This window comes from Nomascus leucogenys, chromosome 16 (genome assembly GCF_006542625.1).
Source record: "Nomascus leucogenys isolate Asia chromosome 16, Asia_NLE_v1, whole genome shotgun sequence".
Classification (NCBI taxonomy): Eukaryota; Metazoa; Chordata; class Mammalia; order Primates; family Hylobatidae; genus Nomascus; species Nomascus leucogenys.
In genome coordinates this window covers 95610946-95633314 of record NC_044396.1, presented here as the reverse complement: position 1 = coordinate 95633314, position 22369 = coordinate 95610946, and the positions used below count along the sequence as shown (strand labels likewise).

General features: G+C 61.9%; 3 protein-coding genes across 4 annotated transcripts; 2 read left to right on the top strand and 1 right to left on the bottom strand.

Moving 5' to 3' along the window:
* Positions 1-2127: 2127 nt before the first annotated feature.
* Positions 2128-7508, top strand: PYCR3 (pyrroline-5-carboxylate reductase 3). 2 transcript variants are annotated; one of them, XM_003280763.3, is made up of 6 exons: positions 2128-2278; positions 3608-3672; positions 4636-4815; positions 5061-5273; positions 5583-5675; positions 5855-7508. In XM_003280763.3, exons 1-6 carry the CDS (start codon positions 2152-2154, stop codon positions 6035-6037), a joined length of 861 nt encoding a protein of 286 aa, XP_003280811.2. In that variant the 5' UTR covers positions 2128-2151; the 3' UTR covers positions 6038-7508. The 2 variants fall into 2 exon arrangements, with proteins under 2 accessions (XP_003280811.2, XP_004090869.2); XM_004090821.3 differs by having other exon boundaries at positions 2141-2278; positions 5121-5273.
* A 1000-nt stretch (positions 7509-8508) lies between these two features.
* TIGD5 (tigger transposable element derived 5) lies at positions 8509-13932 on the bottom strand. The gene has a single exon (XM_030794925.1). The coding sequence runs from the start codon at positions 13842-13844 to the stop codon at positions 11913-11915; it is 1932 nt and encodes a 643-aa protein (XP_030650785.1). The 5' UTR covers positions 13845-13932; the 3' UTR covers positions 8509-11912.
* A 141-nt stretch (positions 13933-14073) lies between these two features.
* Positions 14074-22368, top strand: EEF1D (eukaryotic translation elongation factor 1 delta; the record flags this gene model as incomplete). Its single annotated transcript, XM_012507167.2, has 3 exons — positions 14074-14393; positions 19061-19074; positions 21625-22368. A coding segment is annotated over exon 3 (744 nt), but the record flags the coding sequence as incomplete, so codon positions are not given.
* Position 22369: the final 1 nt, after the last annotated feature.

Below are 22369 nucleotides of genomic sequence, written 5' to 3'. Positions count from 1 at the left end.
TTCTTTATTCATTTGGGCAGCAGTGGTGTGTCCTCCCTGTCCCGGCACTGAGTCCAGACCTGTGTGTCTTGCACCCAGCCAACCGCTCACCTCATCTGTCACTGCCCCTTTGTGTCTAGCAAGCCAAGGTGTCCTCCAGGCCTCCCCTGAGACTGGCCCCCTCTTGGGTCAAGGCCTCCCCACCTTTTAGGCCTCAGCTGAGGTGGCCCAGCCTCCAAAACACCTTCCCTGATGGCACCTTCACAGCGCCTCTGAGAGCATCCCTGCCCTACTGGGATTATTTGGACACTTCTGGGAGCCCCGCCTCCACCCCTACCCCTCACGCCGACACCCCAGGACCTGGAGCTCCAGGAGGTGGGTAGGCCTCGTTCACAGTGTATCCCCTGGCACCAGCCCTTTTGGATAAAGGCTCTGCCCATGTGGGGGTTCAGGAAAGGCCTCCTGGAGAGGGTGGCGCCTGTGTGGCCGCTTGGATCCGCCAGGTGACAAACAGTGGGAAGAAGCCCAGCCAAGAGCAGAGAGGTGCCCTGGACACCCAGCCATGGCTGGCTGGGTGTCCAGGTCAGCTGAGGGCTCCCAACTGATGCTCAGAAGCCCGGCCCGGCCCGGCATGGGATGGAGAAGCTGAACGGGGCTGGGCCCCTGGGCTTTCTTTTACCCACTGTGGCCCTGGGCAGTCAGCCAACAACCCTCCTTCACCTCACCTCAGTCCACTTGTTTATGATGAGCTTTGTCCTTATGTATGATGGCATGGCACTGGATGCCTCCGGCCCCTCTCACCTCCCCACAGCCTTGGTCCCGAGCCATCACTGGCCCAGGGGGCCTGGGAGAAAATCCAGGGAGTCTGTGTGGGAAGCGGCTGGGAGGATCCGAGGTGGCAGGAGAGACAGCTGCTGACACTGTGTGCTAGTGCAAAGTGTTCACCACCCACGTTTCTTGGCTGCGGTGGCCGAAGCAGCCTCCTGGTGGCTTTCTATCCCTCTCCACGTCATTTGCTTCAGAGCCTTGACACACTGTCCCGCGTGTGTGCTGACTGTAGTCTGTCTACACTGCCACCAAGCAGGGCTGCAGGGTGGGGTCCAGCCTGTCCTGTCTGCTGCTGTGGGGTGGTCTTGCCCAGGCCCAGAGCAGGGCCCAGGGCTGCATGCAGCTGCACAGTAAATGTTGAATCAATGAGAGGATTTCATTACTGAAGAGCTTAGAAAATGTCAACGGCTTGGCCGGGCGCGGTGGCTCACGCCTGTAATCCCATCACTTTGGGAGGCCAAGGAGGGCGGATCACGAGGTCAGGAGATTGAGACCATCCTGGCTAACACGGTGAAACCCCGTCTCTACTAAAAATACAAAAAAATTAGCCGGGTGTGGTGGCTTGCGCCTGTAGGCCCAGCTACTGGGGAGGCTGAGGCAGGAGAATGGCGTGAACCCAGGAGGCGGAGTTTGCAGTGAGCCGAGATCGCGCCACTGCACTCCAGCCTGGGCGACAGAGCGAGACTCCGTCTCAAAAAAAAACAAAATGTCAAAGGCTTCAGCAGAAAATAACATATGTAACATGCAGCTTTAGATTGGATGATGAAAACAAAACCGCACTCAGATCTTCAAGCCTTATTTTCCTTGTGTCATTTAAAACGACGAGTACCCCCCCCTCCCCGACTGTCCCCTCCCTGTCGGTCTCAGGCTCCTGGCCCCGGCCTGCTCTTGGTGACCTGGGCCTCCGCCCCTCGTTCTTCCCTGCAGCTCCACCATCTGTGGTCGGCGGGGCCTCAGTGACCGCACGCTCTGGACCAGCCCCGCAACCCGCTTCACTACCCCTCCCCTCCGGAAAACCAAGATCTGCTCCTCGCACGCGCGACCGCGACCCCTCCCCGCTCCTCCGGCCTCTCCGAGCGCGAGTACCCCGCCGACCCCGCCCCCCCTGGCCCCGCCCCGGTTTCTCTCAGCCAATGAGCAGTGAGGGGCGGCATAGCCTTTTCGGGCCAATAAGCAGCGAGAGGCGGGGTCCCCGTGCGTTGCGAATCTGTAGAGTGCGGACAAAAAGCCGGCCGGAGCGTGCGGTCCCAGTAACCAATCGGCGAGGGCGGGGGCGGGGAGGAGTGTCCTATTGGAGGGCGGGTGGGGGGGGGCCTAGATCTGTGGGCGGGGCGCGGCCTGTGGATGGGCGGTGAGCGCAGCGGCGTCCGGAGCAACAAGATGGCGGCTGCTGGGCCGGCTCCGCGGCGCGTGGGCTTCGTGGGCGCGGGCCGCATGGCGGGGGCCATCGCGCAGGGCCTCATCAGAGCAGGTGGGGCGGCGCGGGGCTGGGCCTGCGGTCTGGCGTGGGAGCAGCTCCGTGGGAGGTGTCCTGTGGCGAGAGTGGGGCCGGGGGCGCGGGCCCAGCCACCCGGGTCTCCCCTTCGCTGGGCGCAGCCGGGGCCACGCCTGTTTCCTCTTACTTTTTTGACGTGGCTGCGGGAAGATTTGAGTTACACGTGGCTAGGTGCCGCTTCCTTGGCCGGCTTCCTGGCCGCGTGGCGTTGGCCAGGGTCACCTCTTCCAGCCTCTGATTTTCTCTTTGCGCGCCAGCCCCACTCTTGGGGAGCAGCAGGGCTTCTCCCCCAGACACCTTGGCTCTAGGGACACCTGGGCCAGACCATCCATCCTGTGCCAGTAGCACCCCCACGTTGTGACAGCCAAAAATGCCTCCAGACACTGCCGAATGTCCCCTGGGTGGGGGGAGGAGACAGGCAAAATCATCCCCTGTTGACACACACTGCTTTATACCCGGGATATTTATGCGACCATATACTTCTCCAGGCATTTAGAAGCCTCTCTGCAGGTTGTGGATAGGGAGAGCTGGGTGACTCTTGGCTCTGCCTTCAGCCATACTTCAGGGACCAGAAGAGTCAAGATCAATCGAGAAATAGCTTACTATGAGTCTCAGGACTTTTACCTGTGAAACCCGGCAGTACCACATGCCTCCCAGAGCTGTACAGGTTAAATGAGACATAAATGTCTAGTGTTGAGCCTAGTACTGGTGTGTGTGGCTGCCACTGTCGTGATTAACTGCTGTGTTCAGGTTGTGGTGTACACTTCTGTCTTCCTGTTCAACCTTACAAAAATCGAACCCAATCTCTCCACCCCTGTACGCGACAAAAGCAGATAATTTCTACCAAGTAGGCATTTAGCCTCTTGGACATCCCAACACCGACTCTCCCTCCCGAAGAACCTGGGCCCCGATTGGGCCTTCCGTAGCCAATCAACTGCCTTTGTACCCACCACACTGCCCCAAGGCCTGGTGTTCCTCCAGAGGTACTGCCTCTTCTGCTCCAGGCAGCCTCCCCTTCTCTAGAGGCAGAGGCCCCAGGGATCTGTGTCCTCACCAACGAGGTAAGCTCCTGGCCTCCATACCCAGCAGCATTCAGGGGCGTTGACTGCCAGGTAGAATCAATGGATCCGATTGCCTGGGCCCAGTGAATGGTGCATCCCGCTTTGGGTTCCTGAGGCCAGGAGGAGGCCCAGGATGGGCCAGGCGTGGCTGAGCCTGAGAGGCCAAGTGAGCTCCTCCCTCTCCTCTCACTGCCATCCTATCCGACCCCCTCACCAACCCCTCTTCCTTTTCCTTTCTTTCCAGGAAAAGTGGAAGCTCAGCACATACTGGCGAGTGCACCAACAGACAGGAACCTATGTCACTTCCAAGTGAGCATAGAGCGCAGGTTCTTCATACCCTCAGGAGCCCAGGATAGCTCTTGGCTCCTGTCCCGCTAAAACACTTACCAGAGCCAGGGATGGGTGGTTTATTTAGCTGAAGTTTGCAGACTGGCTGGTCTGGGCTGGGGAAAGGGAGATTAGAGGCCAGGAGGAAAGTAAGGTTGAGGAGGGCCAAAGCAAAGTGTTTGTGTGTGTGTATGCGTGTGTGAGTGCATGCTCGTGAGTGCGTGCATATGCACGTGTGTATATGTGAGGCTATGTGTGTGCACGTGTATATGTGAGTGCGTGCTCATATGTGCGTTTGCACGTGCGTGCGTGTGGACGTGTGTGGTGTGTGCATGTCAGTGCATGTGTGTGTATGAATGCATGCTCATGAGTGCATGCATGTGCACGTGTGTGGCCGTGAGTGCATGCGTGTGCACATATGTGCTCGTGCGTGTGCAGATGTGTATATGAGTGAATGTGCACGTGTATGAGTGCGTGCGTGTACACATGAGTGCATGCTCATGAGTGGGTGTGTGTGCATGTGTGTGCTCGTGAGTGCGTGTGTGTGTATGTGTGTGCACGTGTGTTTGTGCTCATGAGTGCATGCATGTGTACGTGTGTATGTATGCTCGTGAGTGCATGTGTCTGCGTGTGTGTATATGAATGCGTGCTCATGAGTGCGTGCATGTGCATGTGTGTGTTTGCATGCTGGGTGGTGGTCACGGACATTCACTGGGAATGGAGGGCTCAGGACTTCGGGAGGCGCTGAGATCAGGACGGCCTGTGAGGAGTAGGGCTAGTCTGGGTGAGTCTTGGGCACTGGAGAAGTCAGGGTAGTCTAGACACTTGCAATGGGAGAGGCCCTGGGACCATGGGAATGTGTGGCATCCAGCAGGAAGGGCTGTGGTGGAGAGGGTGCGCCGCTCACACAGGCCCTGAGGCTTGGTCCTGGTGTCCCTGGCGCAGGCTCTGGGTTGCCGGACCACACACTCCAACCAGGAGGTGCTGCAGAGCTGCCTGCTCGTCATCTTTGCCACCAAGCCCCATGTCCTGCCAGCTGTCCTGGCAGAGGTGGCTCCTGTGGTCACCACTGAACACATCTTGGTGTCCGTGGCTGCTGGGGTGTCTCTGAGCACCCTGGAGGAGGTGAGTGTCTCTTGGGCTAAGGCCTCGGTCCCAGTATAGGCTCTGCTGGCCAGGCTTGGGTGGCAGGCAGCCCCCCAGAGAGCCTGAGAGGTGGCCGACTGGTCCACCTGCATCAAGTGGCTGGGTTTAGGGTTCCCTCCTGGTGCTGTACCTGGGAGGCAGACGCTGGAGCCCACCGCGAGCTGATGTGGACCCAGCAAGGCCCAGTCCTATAGACTCCCTGATTCTGACCTCTCTCTGGCCAGCTGCTGCCCCCAAACACACGGGTGCTGCGGGTCTTGCCCAACCTGCCCTGTGTGGTCCAGGAAGGGGCCATAGTGATGGCGCGGGGCCGCCACGTGGGGAGCAGCGAGACCAAGCTCCTGCAGCATCTGCTTGAGGCCTGTGGGCGGTGTGAGGAGGTGCCTGAAGCCTACGTCGACATCCACACTGGCCTCAGTGGCAGTGGCGTGGCCTTCGTGAGTATTGCCTCGTCCATCTCCCACCCCACCCTCGGCAAAGAGGGGCCCACCCAAGTCCGTCTGACAGCCTCTGCCCTCAGAGTCCAACCTTGAGGCCTGCATGGTTGGTCCCCAGGCCCACTGGGAGCTCTGCTTGTCCCCAGGACTTCACCGCCTTGGGGATCTTTGAGGCCAGCCCCTTTGCAGACCCTTGGGCTCAGGCCTTGGTTCTGGCCATCCATGGCTACTGCTCTGGGCCTTGTTCCTGAAGGTCTGAGCCCCCAGACTTTGACACCTATCCCCCCCACCACCATGCCGTTGCTACAGGTGTGTGCATTCTCCGAGGCCCTGGCCGAAGGAGCCGTCAAGATGGGCATGCCCAGCAGCCTGGCCCACCGCATCGCTGCCCAGACCCTGCTTGTGAGTGAGGGTGTCCCCTGGGGAACATCGGGAAGGCCCAAGCCTGTACCACTTCCAGTGAGCAGGGAAACAGCAGGCTCGAGAAGCTGGGGCCAAGGTTGGGGGATGCAACGAGGGCAGGCCGCACAGTGGGGACCACGCCACCTCCCGCAGTCACCAGGCCCTAACGCTCTCCTCAGGGGACGGCCAAGATGCTGCTGCACGAGGGCCAACACCCAGCCCAGCTGCGCTCAGACGTGTGCACCCCGGGTGGCACCACCATCTACGGGCTGCACGCCCTGGAGCAGGGCGGGCTGCGAGCAGCCACCATGAGCGCCGTGGAGGCAGCCACCTGCCGGGCCAAGGAGCTCAGCAGAAAGTAGGCTGGGCTCTGGCCATCCTTTCCTGCCTTTGTGCCCCTGCCTCTCCCTGTGCCCCTTCCCCTGAAGACTGCGGCTCCCTCCCTCCTGCGTGAGGGTCTCCTACCACTCCTTCTCCCCCTGCACAGGGAAATGCAGGAGGCAGGACTTGAGAGGTTCCAGCAGGCGGGGGAGCCCCGACCAGTGGGGACACTCCTCCCTCCCCAGTGAGCAGAAGGCACTGTGGTGATGGCTCTGCCCCTTGCTGCAGTGAGCCCACCTCGCTGCGACATTGGTTCTGAGGGGCCCAAGAGATGGCGTCTTGGTCAGTTGCCCGCATGGTTGGGCTGTTGGTCGAAGCCATGAACAGAACTTACGGTAACAGGCACGGCTGGCCCAATGCCTGGTCTGGAGCCTGGGCTTGCCTTTGGCTTTCCAGGTGGCTCCATGCAGCTACAGCCAGGCCAGCTGCCTCATCTCAGCTCTAGGGGGCACGAGCCATGTGGGGTCTGCACAAGAGACCCTCTCCCCTGCAGTAAAGCCAGGGGCCCTGGCCTGCTGTGGTGGGGCCCCCATGGGGAGCTGGAGCCTGCCCTGCAGCCTGGAGAAGAGGGTGGCTGTGGTGGGCGTGCTCATCCCCTGCTAAGGAGGAACTGCTGGGCCAGGTCTGCAGCAGTGCTGGGGTGTCACCAGGTGGGCAGTGGTAGGTGGGGCAGCTTGAGGTCTGGGAGGGTGGCCCTGGCCAGCCAGGACAAATGCAGACCCCTGGCTTTAGTTTAGATACAGGCTGCCTCTTTCCTTCCTATCCTAAGCTCCTGGCAAGTGGCCAGGTGGCTCTGGGCCCTCCTGCCCCTCGCCTAGGTCAGGGGTCCTGGAAGGCCTTGTGGCTCTGGCACCACCACACTGGCCTCTGACAGCAAGACTTGGCCCCTCCACCTGTCCCTAACGGACAGCAGGTCAGGAAAGCCAGGACTTAGGGGAGAAGCAAACCCCCAGGATTGAAGGCTAGGGTTCTAGGGCCTTTGGGTTGGGAGGGCCCAGGCCAGACAGCCTCAGCTCCGTCCCCTGCCCCACAAGATTCACCTGGGCCTCCAGTCCCACGCTGGCCCCAATTGCTGCAGCTCTCGGCTTCCACCCAACAGCCTCTGGAGCTGAGGTGGGAGCATGCCCTCAGCGAGGCTGGGCAGCGGGTCCTGCTGTGGCATCTCCCTGTGTGCCTGGGCAGATCAATCCCCCAGTGCAAAACAGGGCTAAGGGCACCTGCAGGACAGCAGCACGCTCCATCTCTCATGCTCAGCTGCCTCTGCGGCCACAGACTGCTGCCCTCCTCCTGCTCTCTCCTACTCCCCCGAACCTAGCCCGTCCGTAAGCTCCCTCCCCCGCCGGTTCCCAGGGCAGGCTGACTCAGTCCACTGCTTGGTCCAAGCCTGGCCCTGGCACTTTTCAGGGTCAGCCTAAGGAGATGGGAATAAAGAGCCTGGAGAGCACCAAGTGAGCTCATGTTTCACCAGAGGTGGATAAAACCAAGTTCTGGGCTGGGCGCAGTGGCTTACGTCTGTAATCCCAGCACTTTGGGAGCCCGAGGCGGGCAGATCACAAGGTCAGGAGTTCGAGACCAACCTGACCAACACGGAGAAACTCCATCTCTACTAAAAATACAAAATTAGCTGGATGTGGTGGCGCATGCCTGTAATCCCAGCTACTTGGGAGACTAAGGCAGGAGAATTGCTTGAATCCAGGAGGCGGAGGTTGCAGAGAGCCAAGATCATGCCACTGCACTCCAGCCTGGGTGACAGTAAGACTCTCTTGGGGGAAAAAAAAAAGGTCCAATGCCTGCCCCATAAGTTGAGGCCTGGAACCTTGGTCAAGGACAGGTGTCGGGCGACGGAGGTGCAGGCACTGTGGACAGCAGAGGTCTCCCCGTGCCTGCTACAGGCCTCCACATCACCTGGGGGCTTTGTAGGGCATGGAATTGCAGTTTCCCCTGCACGCTGTCACCCCAGGGGACTGTGTGCCAAGCCTGGGCAGGTCTGGAGCCTGGGGTCTGGTGCAGGCGGCCCCCTGAAGGTGGACAGCCCTTCTGACAGCCACCTGCATTCACACTGAGCCCATCTGCAAGGAGAAATCACTGACTTTGAACCAACGCCTGTCTACCCCTGGGACCTCTGACAAGCCCTGGGCACTAGGTGAGCTCAGCTCGGGAGGTGGAGAGCCCAAGCCAGCCACTCCTGGGCCAGCTGGTGAGGCCTGTGACAAAGACACAGGCCCAGGTTCTCAGGGCACGGCAGGGAGCGTCGTGGTCAGCCAGGCCTCCCCTGTGCCTTCTACTGCCAGGCAAAAACTGTTCTTCAAGATAGAAAGCAATGGATATGATTACGGTATCTTCTTTAACCAATGTTCCACTTTTATGCGCTGTGCCCCAGCTGTTAATCCAGGGGGTATTCCTGATCCAACCAGTGGATCAAGAGTTTAAAAATAAGACTTCAAAACAGGGATGCTCATGAAGTGGACATGTCCAGCCTTTATTAGATAAAGCCACTGGGCCCATCTGACCAGGCAAGCTCAGCTGTAAACAAGCTCGCCAGTTAGAGGAAGGGCCCTCAACAGAGCAAGACCCCGCAAGCCCAGGGACTCCGACATGCTGTTGGGGCTGCTCCCCATGGGTGTCTCAACTAGGTGGCTAAGGGGTTGGGGTCTCTGCAGGACCACCCCCCAGTCTGGGGGTGCTCTCCTTCCTTTCCTACCACACTGTGATGTTTCATCCTCAGCTCTGGACATCCAGGGGGTCCCCCAAGCCTGCAGGTCCCTGGGCCAAGGCAGTGGCCTCATCCCTCTGAAAACGCGGGTCGGGTGGTTTCAACAAAACCTGCACTCATCTTTCCCTCCTCACCACCTTCCCTTCTCCAGCCCCCCCCAAGCCCAAGAACTCTGACAATGATGCGGACACAGGGGTCACCAACTGGAAGTGCAGTGAACAGGAGCTGGGGCCTCTTGGTGGCCATCTGAGCTGAGGACAGCTGGCTGCACCTCAGAGGCCACAGGCACCCCTGCCCACCCCTGTGCCTGCAGGGAATGTGCAGAATCTGCCAGAGCAAGACGCCAGGCCCTGCAGGCAGCCATGGCTGTTAGAGGAAGCAGATGCAGCCTCACCCTGGCCCGCGTCTGTCACCACAGCCAGGGCCTGGCAGGCAATGGCACCCGCGCAGCTTTGGGAAAGAACACTTAGCCTCCCAAAGGGTTCCACCACCTCCGGGGTCCACTACAGCCACCAACCCTGGGGTTTTTCCATCACTTCAGACACTGAGCAGAACCCAGAGAGGGTTAGTGAGCTGCAGGTAGGGCTGGGACGGGGCCCCAGGTTCCAGCCCAGGGTCTCAGGGGATCCATGGCTGGCACTGCCCACAGGGCCAGCATGAGCAGAGCAGCCTTCTCAACAGCGGGGCCCAGCGGCCAAGCCTCTGTCGCACAGCACCGTGTGCCAGCACACCCCATGCTAGGGAGAAGATGCTTTTTAGGCCCTCTTTAGGGGGTATTCCCCGTCTAGTAAATGCCAGCAGGCAGACCCACTCTTGACAGGCTCCTAACGTCCCCACCAGCTTGCACCTGCCTTTTTTTTTTTTTTTTTGAGACAGAGTCTCGCTCTATCGCGCAGGCTGGAGTGCAGTGGTGTGATCTCAGCTCACTGCAATCTCTGCCTTCTGGCTTCGGGCATTTCTCATGCCTCAGCCTCCTGAGTAGCTGGGGTTACAGGCACCTGCCATCACGCCCAGCTAATTTTTGTATTTTTAGTAGAGACGGGGTTTTCACCATGTTGGCCAGGCTGGTCTCGAACTCCCGACCTCAGGTGATCCACCCGCCTCAGCCTCCCGAAGTGCTGGGATGACAGATGTGAGCCACCGTGCCCGGCCTCTTTTTTCTTACAGCAAAAATTAGTGCTGCCTTGCTTATAGAAAGTGACCATCCAGGGACTGGGGGACAGGCCACAGCCACCCTGATGAGAGGAGCGGGCCCGCCAGCACCAACGCCAGGCTCCTGGGACCCCGGCCAACAAAAGGGCTGAGATGGGAAAAAAGGCTGGAGATGAAAGCCTCACCAAAGATGCAGCGGCAATGAGTAGCTGGGCTGAAGGGCAGCGCCAGGGGTGCCCAGACTGCAGACAAGGCCCGGCTGTGCAGCCCTCACTGGCACCGCGGCCATGAAGTCAGCTCTTCCTCAGAGCCCTGGAGGCGGGCCTCGCAGAGCAGAGGTGGTGTCCCTGCCTTGGGGGCCTGGGCCCCTGGGAAGGTGCTGGCCCAAATTTCTCAGGCTTTCTGCAGCCCATCCCCAGCAGTTCAGGCCGGAGGCTCTTCCTGCAGGTGGTGGTGGCCTGATGGGCTCAGCAGGTGTGCCTGGAGCTGCTGCCCTGAGCTCTGCTCAGGGAGTCTTTCTTCTTCCCACATTTTCCACACCCTCCCTGAGCGCTCAGATTTTGAGATATAGATATATACATATATATGTATATATTTCTTCACTTGGGGGCAGTTCCAAGGAACTGTTTGTTCCTGGACCTGTATAAAAGTCACTTTTGGGGGACACTCCCTCCAGCTGCCCCACTGCCAAGCTGGTGCACAGCCCTTCCCTTCCCTGTGCAGGCCTCCAGCCTACCCCTGCACTCCACAACTCCGGGTTTTCAAGGTTCCCTCTGCTAGGAGGACACTAGGGGCAGGTGGGGACGAGGGGCCAACACCTGGAGGCAAGCAGGCCAGCTCCCTGCCCCTCACACCAGCTTGGGCAACATCTCTGCAAAGGCAGTTCCCACCCTACCCGGGAAGGCATGGGCATCCCCGGCCCAGTCCAACCAGAAGGACTCTAGGTCTAGACCTGGCCAGAGCAGAACAGAACCAGCGTTGGACAAGCCCTTGGGCCCTTTCCTCCTTTCAAACTAGGCCTCCCAGGAGCAGCTTGTCAGCCACATCCTTGGCAGTCCCAGGAGAGGCAGAAAAGTCTGAGGGCGGGGAGAAGAGCCCACAGAGGGTGGCACTGCATATTGCCCCGAGGGCTCAGTGCCAGGGCCTGCTTCCAGGTAAGTCGGGTGGCTCCGGGCCCTGGGACTGGACAAAATGGTCTGTGGCTGATGAAGCAGGGGAAACTCTCCTGCCACTGGCCAAGTCACCAGGGCCCAAATCCAGGCAGCTGCCAATCCCAAGGAATAAGAGATCTGTTCAGACCAGTTTTCTTAGGGAAAACTAAAAATCCTAGGAAACGGAACTCTACACCTCCCTGCTGCACCCAGAACCTAAGGAAGCCCCAAATACAGGGCTCCACCCCTCCCCACTCCACAGTGATGCTCCAGTACCTCGGGCCTCTGACCTCCAGAGAAACCGCAGGGCAGCCCGAGACCAGCCCACCCGGCACCTGTTCTCACCGCCCCTCTGAAGAGTATCTTTAAAAACAGATTTAATGTGTTAAAAAAAATAGAACCAAGTGGTGTGCTTTGCCACTGAGATGATTGCGCTGTGGCTCCAGGGCCACATAGCACCAGGGCTCGGTAGCAGACAGGAGTGTCGGCCCTGGTCCAGTGCATGTGACTGGTGCAGGGGCAGAGGCCCGACCCCACGGGGGCCAGAGAGGGAACACAGCCACCTGTTCGAACAGGCGCTGTGCCTTGTATGCCCCGAATATGTGCCTGCCCTGAGAGGAGCATGGGCCGGGCCTCTCTTCCAGCTGTGCCCCCAGGGTGCCAGTGAGGCAGGGCGACCTCTCACCAACAGAGCTCCTCCAAGCCATGCTGGATTTGGATTCCTGGAACCCCCTGTACCCATGGGGTGGGCCACCCCAGGGGGAGGGGAGGAGAGATGGGAGACTGTGTGTGTCCCCTCCCTCCAAGTGCAGCAGGAGAAAGGTCACTGGGCTGGCCCGGTCACACACCGTCATAGGGGCCTGCTGGGGTATGCCCGATGCCCCCCAGCCTCCGGGCCATGCTGATGAGTGAGCGCAACTGCACCAGCCTCAGTGGCCCCACCTCTCTGGGGTCCTGGCTCTCCAGCCACCGCAGAGCTGTCTCTAGCCCCCGCACGGCCTCCCCGGCAGTCGGCACTGAGGTCCCTCCATACTCGGTGGCCTCCTCCTCCTCCTCTCCGCCCCCAATGGCAGAGGGCAGGCTGGCTGGGGCCGGAGGGGCTGCAGGGGGCAGGGCTGGGCCCACCTCCTCCCTGCAGCCCTCGGGCGGACCCCCATCATCGTCCAGGTGTAGCCACTCCGCAACCTCCTCGGGAGCCAGGCACTTGTAGGCCAGAGCTGCCAGGTGAGTGAGGTCGCTGAGCACCCTGCTGTGCTCGGCGGCTTCCTCAGCCTGGGCCGGCTGCCCAGCATTGTCCTCGCCCGGCCGGGGCTCGAAGGCGGCCCGCAGGCCAAGCAGCCAGCAGCGCTCAATGCTGCCCGCCTGCACCAGGTCCCAGGAGAGGCCGGCCAGGTAGAGCATGTCCTTGAGCATGAAGCTGCGCATGAAGTCCAGCGGGGAGCCGCTGGCGCAGGACACAGCCAGCCGCAGCAGCTCGCGCTTGTACAGCTGCTTGAAGGCGGCCACCACGCCCTGCTCCAGCGGTGCGGGGATGTGTGCCCGGCTGCTGCCTTTGGACAGGAACAGCACCCGCACAGCGCCATCCGGCGTCTGCAGCTCCTCCGGGGGGCCGAGGGGCTCCGGCCTGCACCGCACGGGGGCATCCTCGCTGTCCTCCAGGGCGGGCATACTGGCAGCTGGGCTTGGGCAGGGCGGGTGGGCCACCAGCAGCACGGCCTTCTGCTGCAGGCAGCTTCGGCGCAGATAGCGTTTGACGCCTGGGACAAATTCCTCAAAGAACCAGCCCCGCAGCAGCGGGCGGCTGAGCCAGGCGTCGGGGCTGTAGCGGTAGGAGGCCGGGAACTTGTCCTGGTTGTGGTGGCGCAGGCTGGGCGGGTCCGGCAGCCGCCCGATGACCAGCGGCTTCAGCTTGTGGCTGCCGGTCAGGTTGGCGGCCAGCAGCACCGTTACGCGGTCGCCCCGCCAGCGCCGGCCACAACCCCCCGCCCCGGGGTCCCCTGCGCCCGGGGGCGCAGCCTGCTCCGGAAGCAGCTTCCAGTAGAGGCCAGTGACGTTGGCGTTGTAGATCTGCTCGTCGCCGTAGCCGCCCTCGGCGGGGGGCGGCGGGGCCGGGGCGCGGTCGGGCAGGGGGCCGGCGCCGGAGGGCAGCGCGGGCTCCTCCTTGACGGGCGGGCCGGGCGCGGGGCCCGGGGCTGGGGGCCCGGCCTCGCCGTAGAAGCGCTGGCTGGAGATGCCGTGGCGCTTCTGCCAACGCCAGAACCAGCCGTGGCTGGCTTTGAAGGTGCACTCGGGCCCGTAGATCTGGCGCGCGAAGGCCTCGGCCTGCGCCTGGATGAGCGGGCCAGACAGCGGCACCCCGTGCTGGCGCAGCGCCAGGAACCAGGCGTAGACGGCGCGGTCGATCTCCTCCTCGTTGGCCAGCCGCATCTTCTTGCGCTGAGTGCCCACCTCACCGCCCAGCTGCTCCAGGAACCAGCGCAGCTTGGGCTCGTCCTTGAGCCAGCCGCGCAGCGTCCCGCCGGGCACGCCGAAGTCGCGGCACACACTGGCCTGCCGCTCGCCGCCCTTGACGCGCTCGATGGCCTGCAGCTTGTCCTTGATGGAGTAGGCCTTGCGGAAGGCCATCTTCACGGCCACGCGGGGCCGCGGCCCGGGCGCGGGGGGCGGCGGCCGTGCAGGGGGGACGGGGGCTGGGGCAGGCGCGGGGGGCCCGGGCAGGGGATGGCGGCCGCGGCGCGGGACCGGGCCGGCCGGGGGGCCCGCGGGGTACATGGCGGCGGCGGGGGCACCGGGGCCGCGGGTCGCGGGAGCCACACGCCCAGCCGCTCGGGGCGGGGCACTCGGGGGCGGGGCCGCGCGGGTCCCTCCCCTTTGTCCCGCAGCTTGGCGGGCGCACGCGCGCTGACCCAGCCCGGCCCGGCCCCGCCCCGCGCCTGCGCGCTGGCCGCCTCGTGCGTCACTCGGCGCGTGCCAGCCGCCGGCCCCGCCCCGCCGGCGACACCACTGGCAGCGAAGCGCAGGGGGCTGCGCGCGCTGCCGCCCGTTCCCAGCACTTGTGCAGACTCCTCCGGGGAAGAGCGGCCTCCGCGGTCATCTCCAACGCAATTCTGCCTTTGAAGTGTCGGGGCACGGTGCGTCGAGGGCCCTGGCGGCCAGGCGGAGCGTGTGCAGGGGTCGCGTCCCCCCCGGGCCCCTGGCCCGTGGCTCTTGGTAGAGCCCAGTGCTTCATTTCCCGTGCGCGGCCGGGGCGGCCCTCCCTTTCATCAGTCTTCCCGCGTCCGCCAATTCCTCCTCCTTGGTCGCCGCGTCCTTGTCTGGCGTGTGAGTACCGCGGCCCCCGCCGGAAGGAGTCGGGCGCGACAGAGACGCCCAGGGGGCCGGGAGGGCGGGCGGCCCGGGCTGCGCCAGAAGCTCGCGCCGTTAGGGACTGAAGCGCAAGTGCGCCAGCGCGGGCTTAGGGGCCGTGGGCCAAGTGCGGCTCTTGGGGCGAGCGCAGAGGGGCGGGGCGACCGAGGCCACGTGGCCGGCCTGGAGGGCGTGCGCGGGCCGGGGGCGCCGGGAGCACTGGCTCACGGCGCATTCCGGTCGTGGAAGCCCTTCGGCCAGGGTGCTGGGGCCTAAGGCCTGTGTTTGCCGCCGTCTCCGTGGGAGACCAAACATCTGCCCCAGCTGTTGCTCTGGCCTGCAGAGCTTCGTCCACCACGTGTTTATTACGCACCAGTTACTGCACGCATCAGCTGAGCACGGAGGGGATAGGCACGGACGCAACACTCTTGGAACTTAGACGCTAGTGAGCACGGAAAGGAATAAGCCTGTACTGTGACTGGGTCAAAATTTGTGTCTTTTGATTTGGGTAGGGTGGTCGGGCAGTCTCTGAAGGGGGCAGGGATGCTGTTGCTAAGAAGTAGTACTTTCAGAGGCTTTAAGTGGAAGGAAGAAGGCAAAGGGGGCGGAGTGGGTTGGGGACCTGATGAGACGTCAGGATTGGTTTCCAGAATGAAGGACCGCCTGTCAGCAAAAGAACTGTGTAGCTAAACTTGGGGTCGTCCCTGCCTGACAGGGCGGGGTGCTTCTTAAGTTGACACTGCCTGTGGCTCACCTCCCAGGGAGGCAGGCCAGGCCATCTCACCTGAGCAGCTTCCTTCTACAGCTCCGACCACCCGTCATCTTGACCCCATGAGCCTTAAGCAGCTGGCTCGCAGGCAGTTGGTTACTTCCGGAGCCCATGTGTTTGCCCAGCCCTGTTCTGGGGGTGGGGGGATGCAGCCGAGGTGCTAGGCAGGTGTGGAAAGAGCCCTCGAGTGTCCTCTGAGGAAGTGGAAGCTCACCTTCGCCTTCTCACCACGTGCCTCAGGCCCAGCCAGGCTCCTAGACCTGCCTCTGTAGAGGCTTTCTGGGCGCAGTGCCAACCCTGTGAGACAGCAGGATCTCCCCTGGGCTGCTGCAGGGTTCACACGCAGTCAGTGCTGGCAGAGTGAGCGCCCAGCTGGCAGAGCCCCCGCTGCCTCCCGCCCCGTCTGGAGGACTAGGCCCTCTGGGCTTTGCTCCCGGGTTGCTGGGTGAGGCTGCAAGGTTTAGCACAGGTGGGCACACGTGCTTGATGATGGACAGAGTACCTGGGCTGTGCCGTGCACTGATGTCAGCCTTCTGGGGGCTGAGGACAGGAAATGTGGCATTGAGGATTTGTGGGTCATCATCCTGTGCCGGTGTTTTAAGGTGACATCAGTGTGTTGGAAGCTGGTGGCAGTGAGTTATGCTAAGTGCTGGTGTAGGAGCCTGCCACAGGTCTCCAGCTCTCCCGCCTCGCTGACAGCCAAGGGTGCCGTGTGAGGTGTGGCGTGGGTATTGTCAGGGGTTCCAGAAAGCCTGTGCAGTGCTGGAGTCACCCAGGAGGCACGGGGGCTGTGCCGGGCAGGCAGGTTGGCCAGAGCCCCTCAAGCAGGGCTGGACATGGAACTGACCTGCAGTGGCATTTAAGAAAAGACGTGGTTGGGGCGGGGCTTGGCCTGGGGCAGGGTGGCTTGGGTAGCTACACTGAGTGCTCTGAGGTATGCAGGACAGGCTGGCGTTTCCCAGTAGGGCTGGAATATCCAGGGGTCAGACAGGAAAGTGGCTGAGTGGGAATGTGGAGCTTTTTTCTCTTAAAAAGACCAAAGGCAGCCGGGTGCGGTGGCTCATGCCAGTGATCCCAGCACTTTGGGAGGCCGAGGCGGGCAGATCACGAGGTCAGATCGAGACCATCCTGGCCAACATGGTGAAACCCTGTCTCTACTAAAAATACAAAAATTAGGCCGGCCACATGGCTCACGCCTGTAATCCCAGCACTGTGGGAGGCCAAGGCAGGCAGATCACCTGAGGTCAGGAGTTCGAGACCAGCCTGGCAAACATGGTGAAACCCCATCTCTACTAAAAATATGAAAAAAAAATTAGCCAGGTGTGGTGGCAGATGCCTGTAATCCCAGCTACTTGGGAAGCTGAGGCAGGAGAATCGCTTGAACCCAGGAGGCGGAAGTTGCAGTGAGCTGAGATCGTACCACTGCACTCCAGCCTGGGCGACAGAGTGAAACTCCATCTCAAAAAAAAAACAAAAATTAGCTGGCCGTCGTTGCGCGTGCCTGTAGTCCCAGCTACTTGGGAGGCTGAGGCAGGAGAATCGCTTGAACCGGCGAGTTGGAGGTTGCAGTAAGCCAAGATTGCGCCACTGCACTCCAGCCTGGTGACAGAGCAAGACTCCATCTCAAAAAAAAAAAGACCAAAGGCCTCACTCCAGGCAGGAAGACATTGATCTGTCCTGTGCGCTGCTCTGCTGTGCGGTGGTTCTGCCTAAAGACCCGCTTCCTTGGGCTCCAGCCTCATTTTAAGGGCTAGTCGTCGCGCCCTTTGGGCACTGAAGATGCTGAAAGTTCTATCAGGCAGTGCCAGGCCACAGACTCAGGCCAGCCAGGTGGCCGGAGAGGGGTGCTGCTGGGAGGGGTGGGCATGCACAGGTTGAGCCGGTGGCTGACCCCATCCCCTGCCCACCTCCCTGACTTCTCTCTGTGGAGGGTGGACAATCTGGGAGCCTGTGTGTGTGTGCGACTGTGATGGGGTGGCGTGGAGGGCAGGGCCTGGGAGCCAGCTCCTCCCAGAAGGCTTCCGTTTGCCCAGGTGTGTGGAGCCCTCCAGGCCGTGCAGCACCTTGGTGGCCACAGCTCTCCCGGATGTCCTCACCTTCCTCAGGACCCCGCCCTCCTGACCTGGAGTCTTCCGGGTAGGAGTCTTTGCCGGGGCTGCTCCCAGGACAGGGACAGGGGAGGCTGTGAGGGCCATGCCGCTGCAGTGGGTCTTGCTGGGTGCCACCTGTGTCACAGGCCCTGTTAGCTGGGTGGAGCCTTCCAGAGCCAGGACCCCACGGCACTGTCAGACTCTGGGCATCTGCCAGAGGCTCAGGTGCTCGGCAGACACTGTCTGCCCCTCAGGGAAGAGCGTCGGTGGTGAGCCTGGCCTGCTTCCAGGAGCAGAGTAGGGACACTTGGGCCATTTCCCCCTGGGGCCTGGCTCTGGCAGCCGGCTGTCTCCCTGTATTCTCTTTAGAGAGCTCCTCCTGAGCTTGGATAAATTGCAGGGGCGAAGGGGCTGACCGTTTGTAGGGATGCAGTTGAAAAAGACGTCGCGTCCTGCTCCGGGCTCTCCTGCTGGAGAGGGGAGGGGCTTGGGTGTGCCTGTCGCCGGCGCAAGCGTTGAAGCTCAGACTTGATCTGTGTTAGGAGAGACGGTGCGCCCGGTCCGGCAAGTCCTCTCGTGCTTGGGAACGCGGGAAGCGGGGAAATGAGAAGGTGGGCTCAGAAGTATGGGGGGCTGTGCTGGCTGTCCTGGGAGGCTGTCTGCCCGCTGTTAGTGGCCGGCTCACCAGGTGATGGGCCTGGCCTCCAAGTCTCCAGCATGGCTCACTGTGGTGCCTCCTGAGGGCTTCCTCTCTGCGGGGAAGCCCACCCAAGACCCCTTTTACTGGTCCCATGGGGCAGCTGCCTCCGTAGCATCCTCGTCTCCACCAGACCCCTGCAGGGTGCCAAGTTCCTCCTTGCAGGGTGCTCCCTGCTGCAGTGTGGGGTGCACAGAGGTGGGCAGGGCCCTGGGGCCAGAGTTCCTGTTGGTGAAGGAAGACAGATCCCAGCCAGGGCTCTCGGGTTGATCAGCAGTAGGAGATGGCCCCTCCTGCCCAGTCCCACCCAGGACACGGGCTGGTGACTGGGCTTTCAGCTGTGCCCAGCTGCCCTTCCCAGAGCTTACAGGGTTTATGAGGTGGCTCTTGTGAGATTAGGGGCAGGACACCTAGTGTCTCCAGCCGAGGAGTGAACGGGGTGAAGGTCCTGTCTTTGTGTGCACACTGTGGGAGAGTGAGTCTGGGAGGCCTTTGCGGCTTGTGCTGGGGCCCTTGGGTGCCAGCCCTGTCTTGACGGTGGCTCCTGCTGAGAGAGAGGCCCTGTACCAACGTGGGCCCTGGGCTGCCTCCCCCTTGAGGGTCCTTGTCATCTTCCGGGCCTCCTTCAGCAGACCGGACACAGGGGCAGTGCCGGGGAGGGGCTTGGGGGAGCTCCTTGGCAGCTCCAGGGGATGCTCGTGGGCGTTGGCTTACCTTGTCTCAGGCTGCCTTGCTCCGGTGACGACAGGTGGGTGGATTTGGGAAAGGTTGGCTCAGGTGGTGGTCCCTGCTTGTCCTGCAGGGTCTGCCTAGGCTCCAGCTAACAGTAATCCCAAGAGCTCCCCTTTCAGGGGATGACGCAGTGATGCCGCCTCGAGCATGTGGACTCAGCTGCCACCTGGGATTGTGGTGGTGGCGGGTCTGTCTGGCGCTCAGCTTCCGTGTTCACCAGTATCACCTCCACACACCTCGCCAAGCAGCTTCTGGAAAGGCCCCGGCCGGCGTGGGCTGACCTGCTGCTGTGTCTGACCCGGTTAGTCTTTCTGGCTGCCTCTAACCTTGCTGCTTTTCCTTCATGCTGTCCTAGGAGGCCAAAGCAAAGTAAGTACCCGCCTGTCCTCGTGCCCCATTCCCCTTCATTTGACCGGGGAACCCCCAGCCATCACTGCACCCGAGGGAACCCAACACCACCTGTGCATGGCCCAGTCTGCCCAGAGGGGCTGCAGTTTCCCATCTGTAAAGTGGAGGAATTGGGTTTTCTGGATGGGGCAGCAGCACGTGGGCACCCTGTGTGGCCGTGAGCGGGGTCCTGGCCTGGGCTGGCAGGTCAGCACCTGACATGCGGCTCCCTGCAGGGAAGTGGCGGCAGTGCCAGGTTTCGGTAGGAGCCTTGAAGTGGCTTCCCCTCCCTGAGCGGCAGCTTCTGCCTGGAGTCCCCAAGAACATAGTCTGAGGCCACTTTGGCCAATGAAGTCTGGTAGGGCGTTGACACTGGGGGCCAGCTTAGTGGCACTGCTGATGGGACCTGCACGGCTCCATGGGAGCAGAGAGACTGGCGGGGATACCACCACACGATGTCACAATGCCCTGTCTCCTGGGCTCTTGCTCCCACCCCACCCCCAACCCGCAACCCCTGCCTCTGCCCATCAGCCTGGCCTTGGTAAGTGCTGCCCCAGCCTGGGGAAGGAATGAGCAGGGGAGCCTAGGGAGCTTCTTCATGGGCCCTGTGGCCTCCTGGCCCCGGTTCCTCGTTGGTGCCGTTAGAATTTGTTGCTGGGACTGAGGGATTCCGGCCACATGCCCGCGAAGAACTCCATGTTCCACTTAGAGGCTTCAGAGTGCAGTGCGGGGGGCCTTCCCAAAAGTCCTCCCTGCCTGGGTGGAGCGCAGACAGCTCAGCATCCACCGGGGGCGTTGGAGCCAGCCTTGGTTTTGTTGGGTAAGGATGTTAGAAGAGGGGCGTAGACCCATAGCCACTGGTGTGAAGGGTCTGCTCTTGACCAAGGCTACCTTCCTCCGGGTGCAGACCAGGCAGGTGGTCCCAGTCACAGCCACGTGCCGTGGGGCCACCGTGTCTGCCCTCAGGCTCCACTAGACACACCTGCGGAGGCAGCAGAATAGCAGCGGTGTCTGTGAGGGGCAGCTGCACAGCCCCCTCTTGAGGGTCCTCCTAGGTGTTGGTTAGGCCCAGGCGTTTCTGCTTTTGGGGAGCAGAGCCTGGAGTTGGGCATGGCTGGGGAGGAAGCTATCGCAGGCCGAGCGCGTGCTGGGGCGCTGACCTGCATCCCAAGAGCAGATTTGCCCCTGGCCTTCTGGGCCTGTCCTTTCTGTGACACCCACCGGACACCTGGGAGCAGAGTGTGCCCCCAGCAGGATCCCACATGGCTGCTGCAGCACTGGGGCAGCAGATGACTGAGGTCGCCCAGAGCTTGAGGGAACACCTCATCCAGGGAGGAGGCTGAGGCTCCCAGGCCACGGTAGCAAGTGGGGAGTGGAGCCTCACAACCTGCCTCCCACCAAGATGGTCCCTCTTAACATCACACAGAACCAAAACCTTAGAGGGGGCCCTGATGTCCTGGGACTGGGAGATCCCCATGATTCCCCTTTAGCTTGGATGGACCCAAAGGTATGAACTCCAGTTGGGAGGCGGGGGCAGCTGATAGAGAGCCCGGAGCCGTCTCAGTGCTCCAGGGGCTTGGCCCCTCCTTTCTACACACTGTTCACCAGCATCCTCCCTGGCGTCTCCTATTGATGTGACCCTCATGAGTGGGCACTCCACACTCTGCCCAGCCACCTGGCCCCCTCCTGGGGAGGACAGTCAGGCCCACAGGAAGCTCCCTCTTTTTTTTCCCCCCTCTGTTGTCCAGGCTGGAGTGCAGTGGCGCCATCTCAGTTCACTGCAAGCTCTGCCTCCCAGCTTCACGCCATTCTCCTGCCTCAGCCTCCTGAGTAGCTGGGACTACAGGTGCCTGCCACCAGGCCTGGCTAATTTTTTTTTGTATTTTTAGTAGAGACAGGGTTTCAGCGTGTTAGCCAGGATGGTCTCAGTCTCCAGACCCTGTGATCCGCCCGCCTCGGCCTCCCAAAGTGTTGGGATTACAGGTGTGAGCCACCGCGCCCGGCCGAGGCTTCCTCTTTTGTAAGAACTTTGAGGGTGCTCTGGGTGTGGCAGTGGTGTGGCCAGGACAGCCACAGAGACCGTTCTGTAGAGTGGGAACACCAGCCACCAGGGTGGGGAGGCCAGGCCTGGCCTGTGCAAAAATGCAGGGAAAGCTGGTTAGCCAGTTAAAGCTTATATCAGATAAATGACGAAAAATTTTTAGTATAAGTATGTCTCAGATACTTCACGGGCCTTACATTCACTAAAAAAATTATGTATTGTTCATGTATTGGGCGGCACTTGGCCTCCCAAAGTGCTGAGATTACAGGCATGAGCCGCTGCGCCTGGCCTGTTTTCTCTTTACAACTAAACATCCCCCACATGGGCTTGACCTTGAAGTCCTTGAATGTCATCTCATGGAAGCCCCACTGGGGAGCATCCGCAGCCCCTGCACGGGGAGGGCAGCCACGGGGAGGGCGGGCACGGGGCTGCGGCCACCCGCTGTGTTGCAACTCTGCCCTCTGCTTGCTTTTTATCGCTGTGTCCGGAAGATGAGGAGCGGGAAGGCCTCCTGCACCCTGGAGACCGTGTGGGAAGACAAGCACAAGTATGAGGAGGCCGAGCGGCGCTTCTACGAGCACGAGGCCACGCAGGCGGCCGCCTCCGCCCAGCAGCTGCCAGCCGAGGGGCCAGCCGTGAATGGGCCCGGCCAGGACGACCCCGAGGACACTGATGAGGCAGAGGCCCCTGACGGCGGCAGCAGGAGTGATCCCAGGAAGAGCCAGGACAGCAGGAAGCCCCTGCAGAAAAAGAGGAAGTGCTCCCCCAAGAGCGGGCTGGGCCCCGCGGACCTGGCCCTCCTGGGCCTCTCGGCCGAACGCGTGTGGCTGGACAAGTCCCTTTTCGACCAGGCAGAGAGCTCCTACCGCCAGAAGCTGGCAGATGTGGCTGCCCAGGCAGCCCGGCCTCCTGCCTTGGCCCCTTGGGGTCTCTGCACCCACGGAAGCCAGGTGGCCTGCCACCACGTGACCTGGGGGATCTGGGTCAACAAGTCCTCCTTCGACCAGGCTGAGCGGGCCTTCGTGGAGTGGTCTCAGGCCCTGTTGCTGGCCCCCGAGGGCAGCCGCAGGCAGGGGACTCCCAACACAGGCCAGCAGGTGGCCGTCCCCGACCTGGCCCACCAGCCCAGCCCACCGGTCAATGGCCAGCCCCCGCTGGGCAGCCTGCAGGCACTGGTTCGGGAGGTGTGGCTGGAGAAGCCCCGGTATGATGCAGCCGAGAGGGGCTTCTACGAGG

Excerpts from the sequence above, each read along its gene's own strand:
- TIGD5 (XM_030794925.1), bottom strand. The coding sequence starts at position 13,844 with ATGTACCCCGCGGGCCCCCCGGCCGGCCCGGTCCCGCGCCGCGGCCGC.
- PYCR3 (XM_003280763.3), top strand. The coding sequence starts at position 2,152 with ATGGGCGGTGAGCGCAGCGGCGTCCGGAGCAACAAGATGGCGGCTGCT. Across the intron at positions 4,816-5,060 it reads CTCTGAGCACCCTGGAGGAG|CTGCTGCCCCCAAACACACG; the intron begins GTGAGTGTCTCT and ends CTCTCTGGCCAG. Across the intron at positions 5,274-5,582 it reads GTGGCAGTGGCGTGGCCTTC|GTGTGTGCATTCTCCGAGGC; the intron begins GTGAGTATTGCC and ends CCGTTGCTACAG.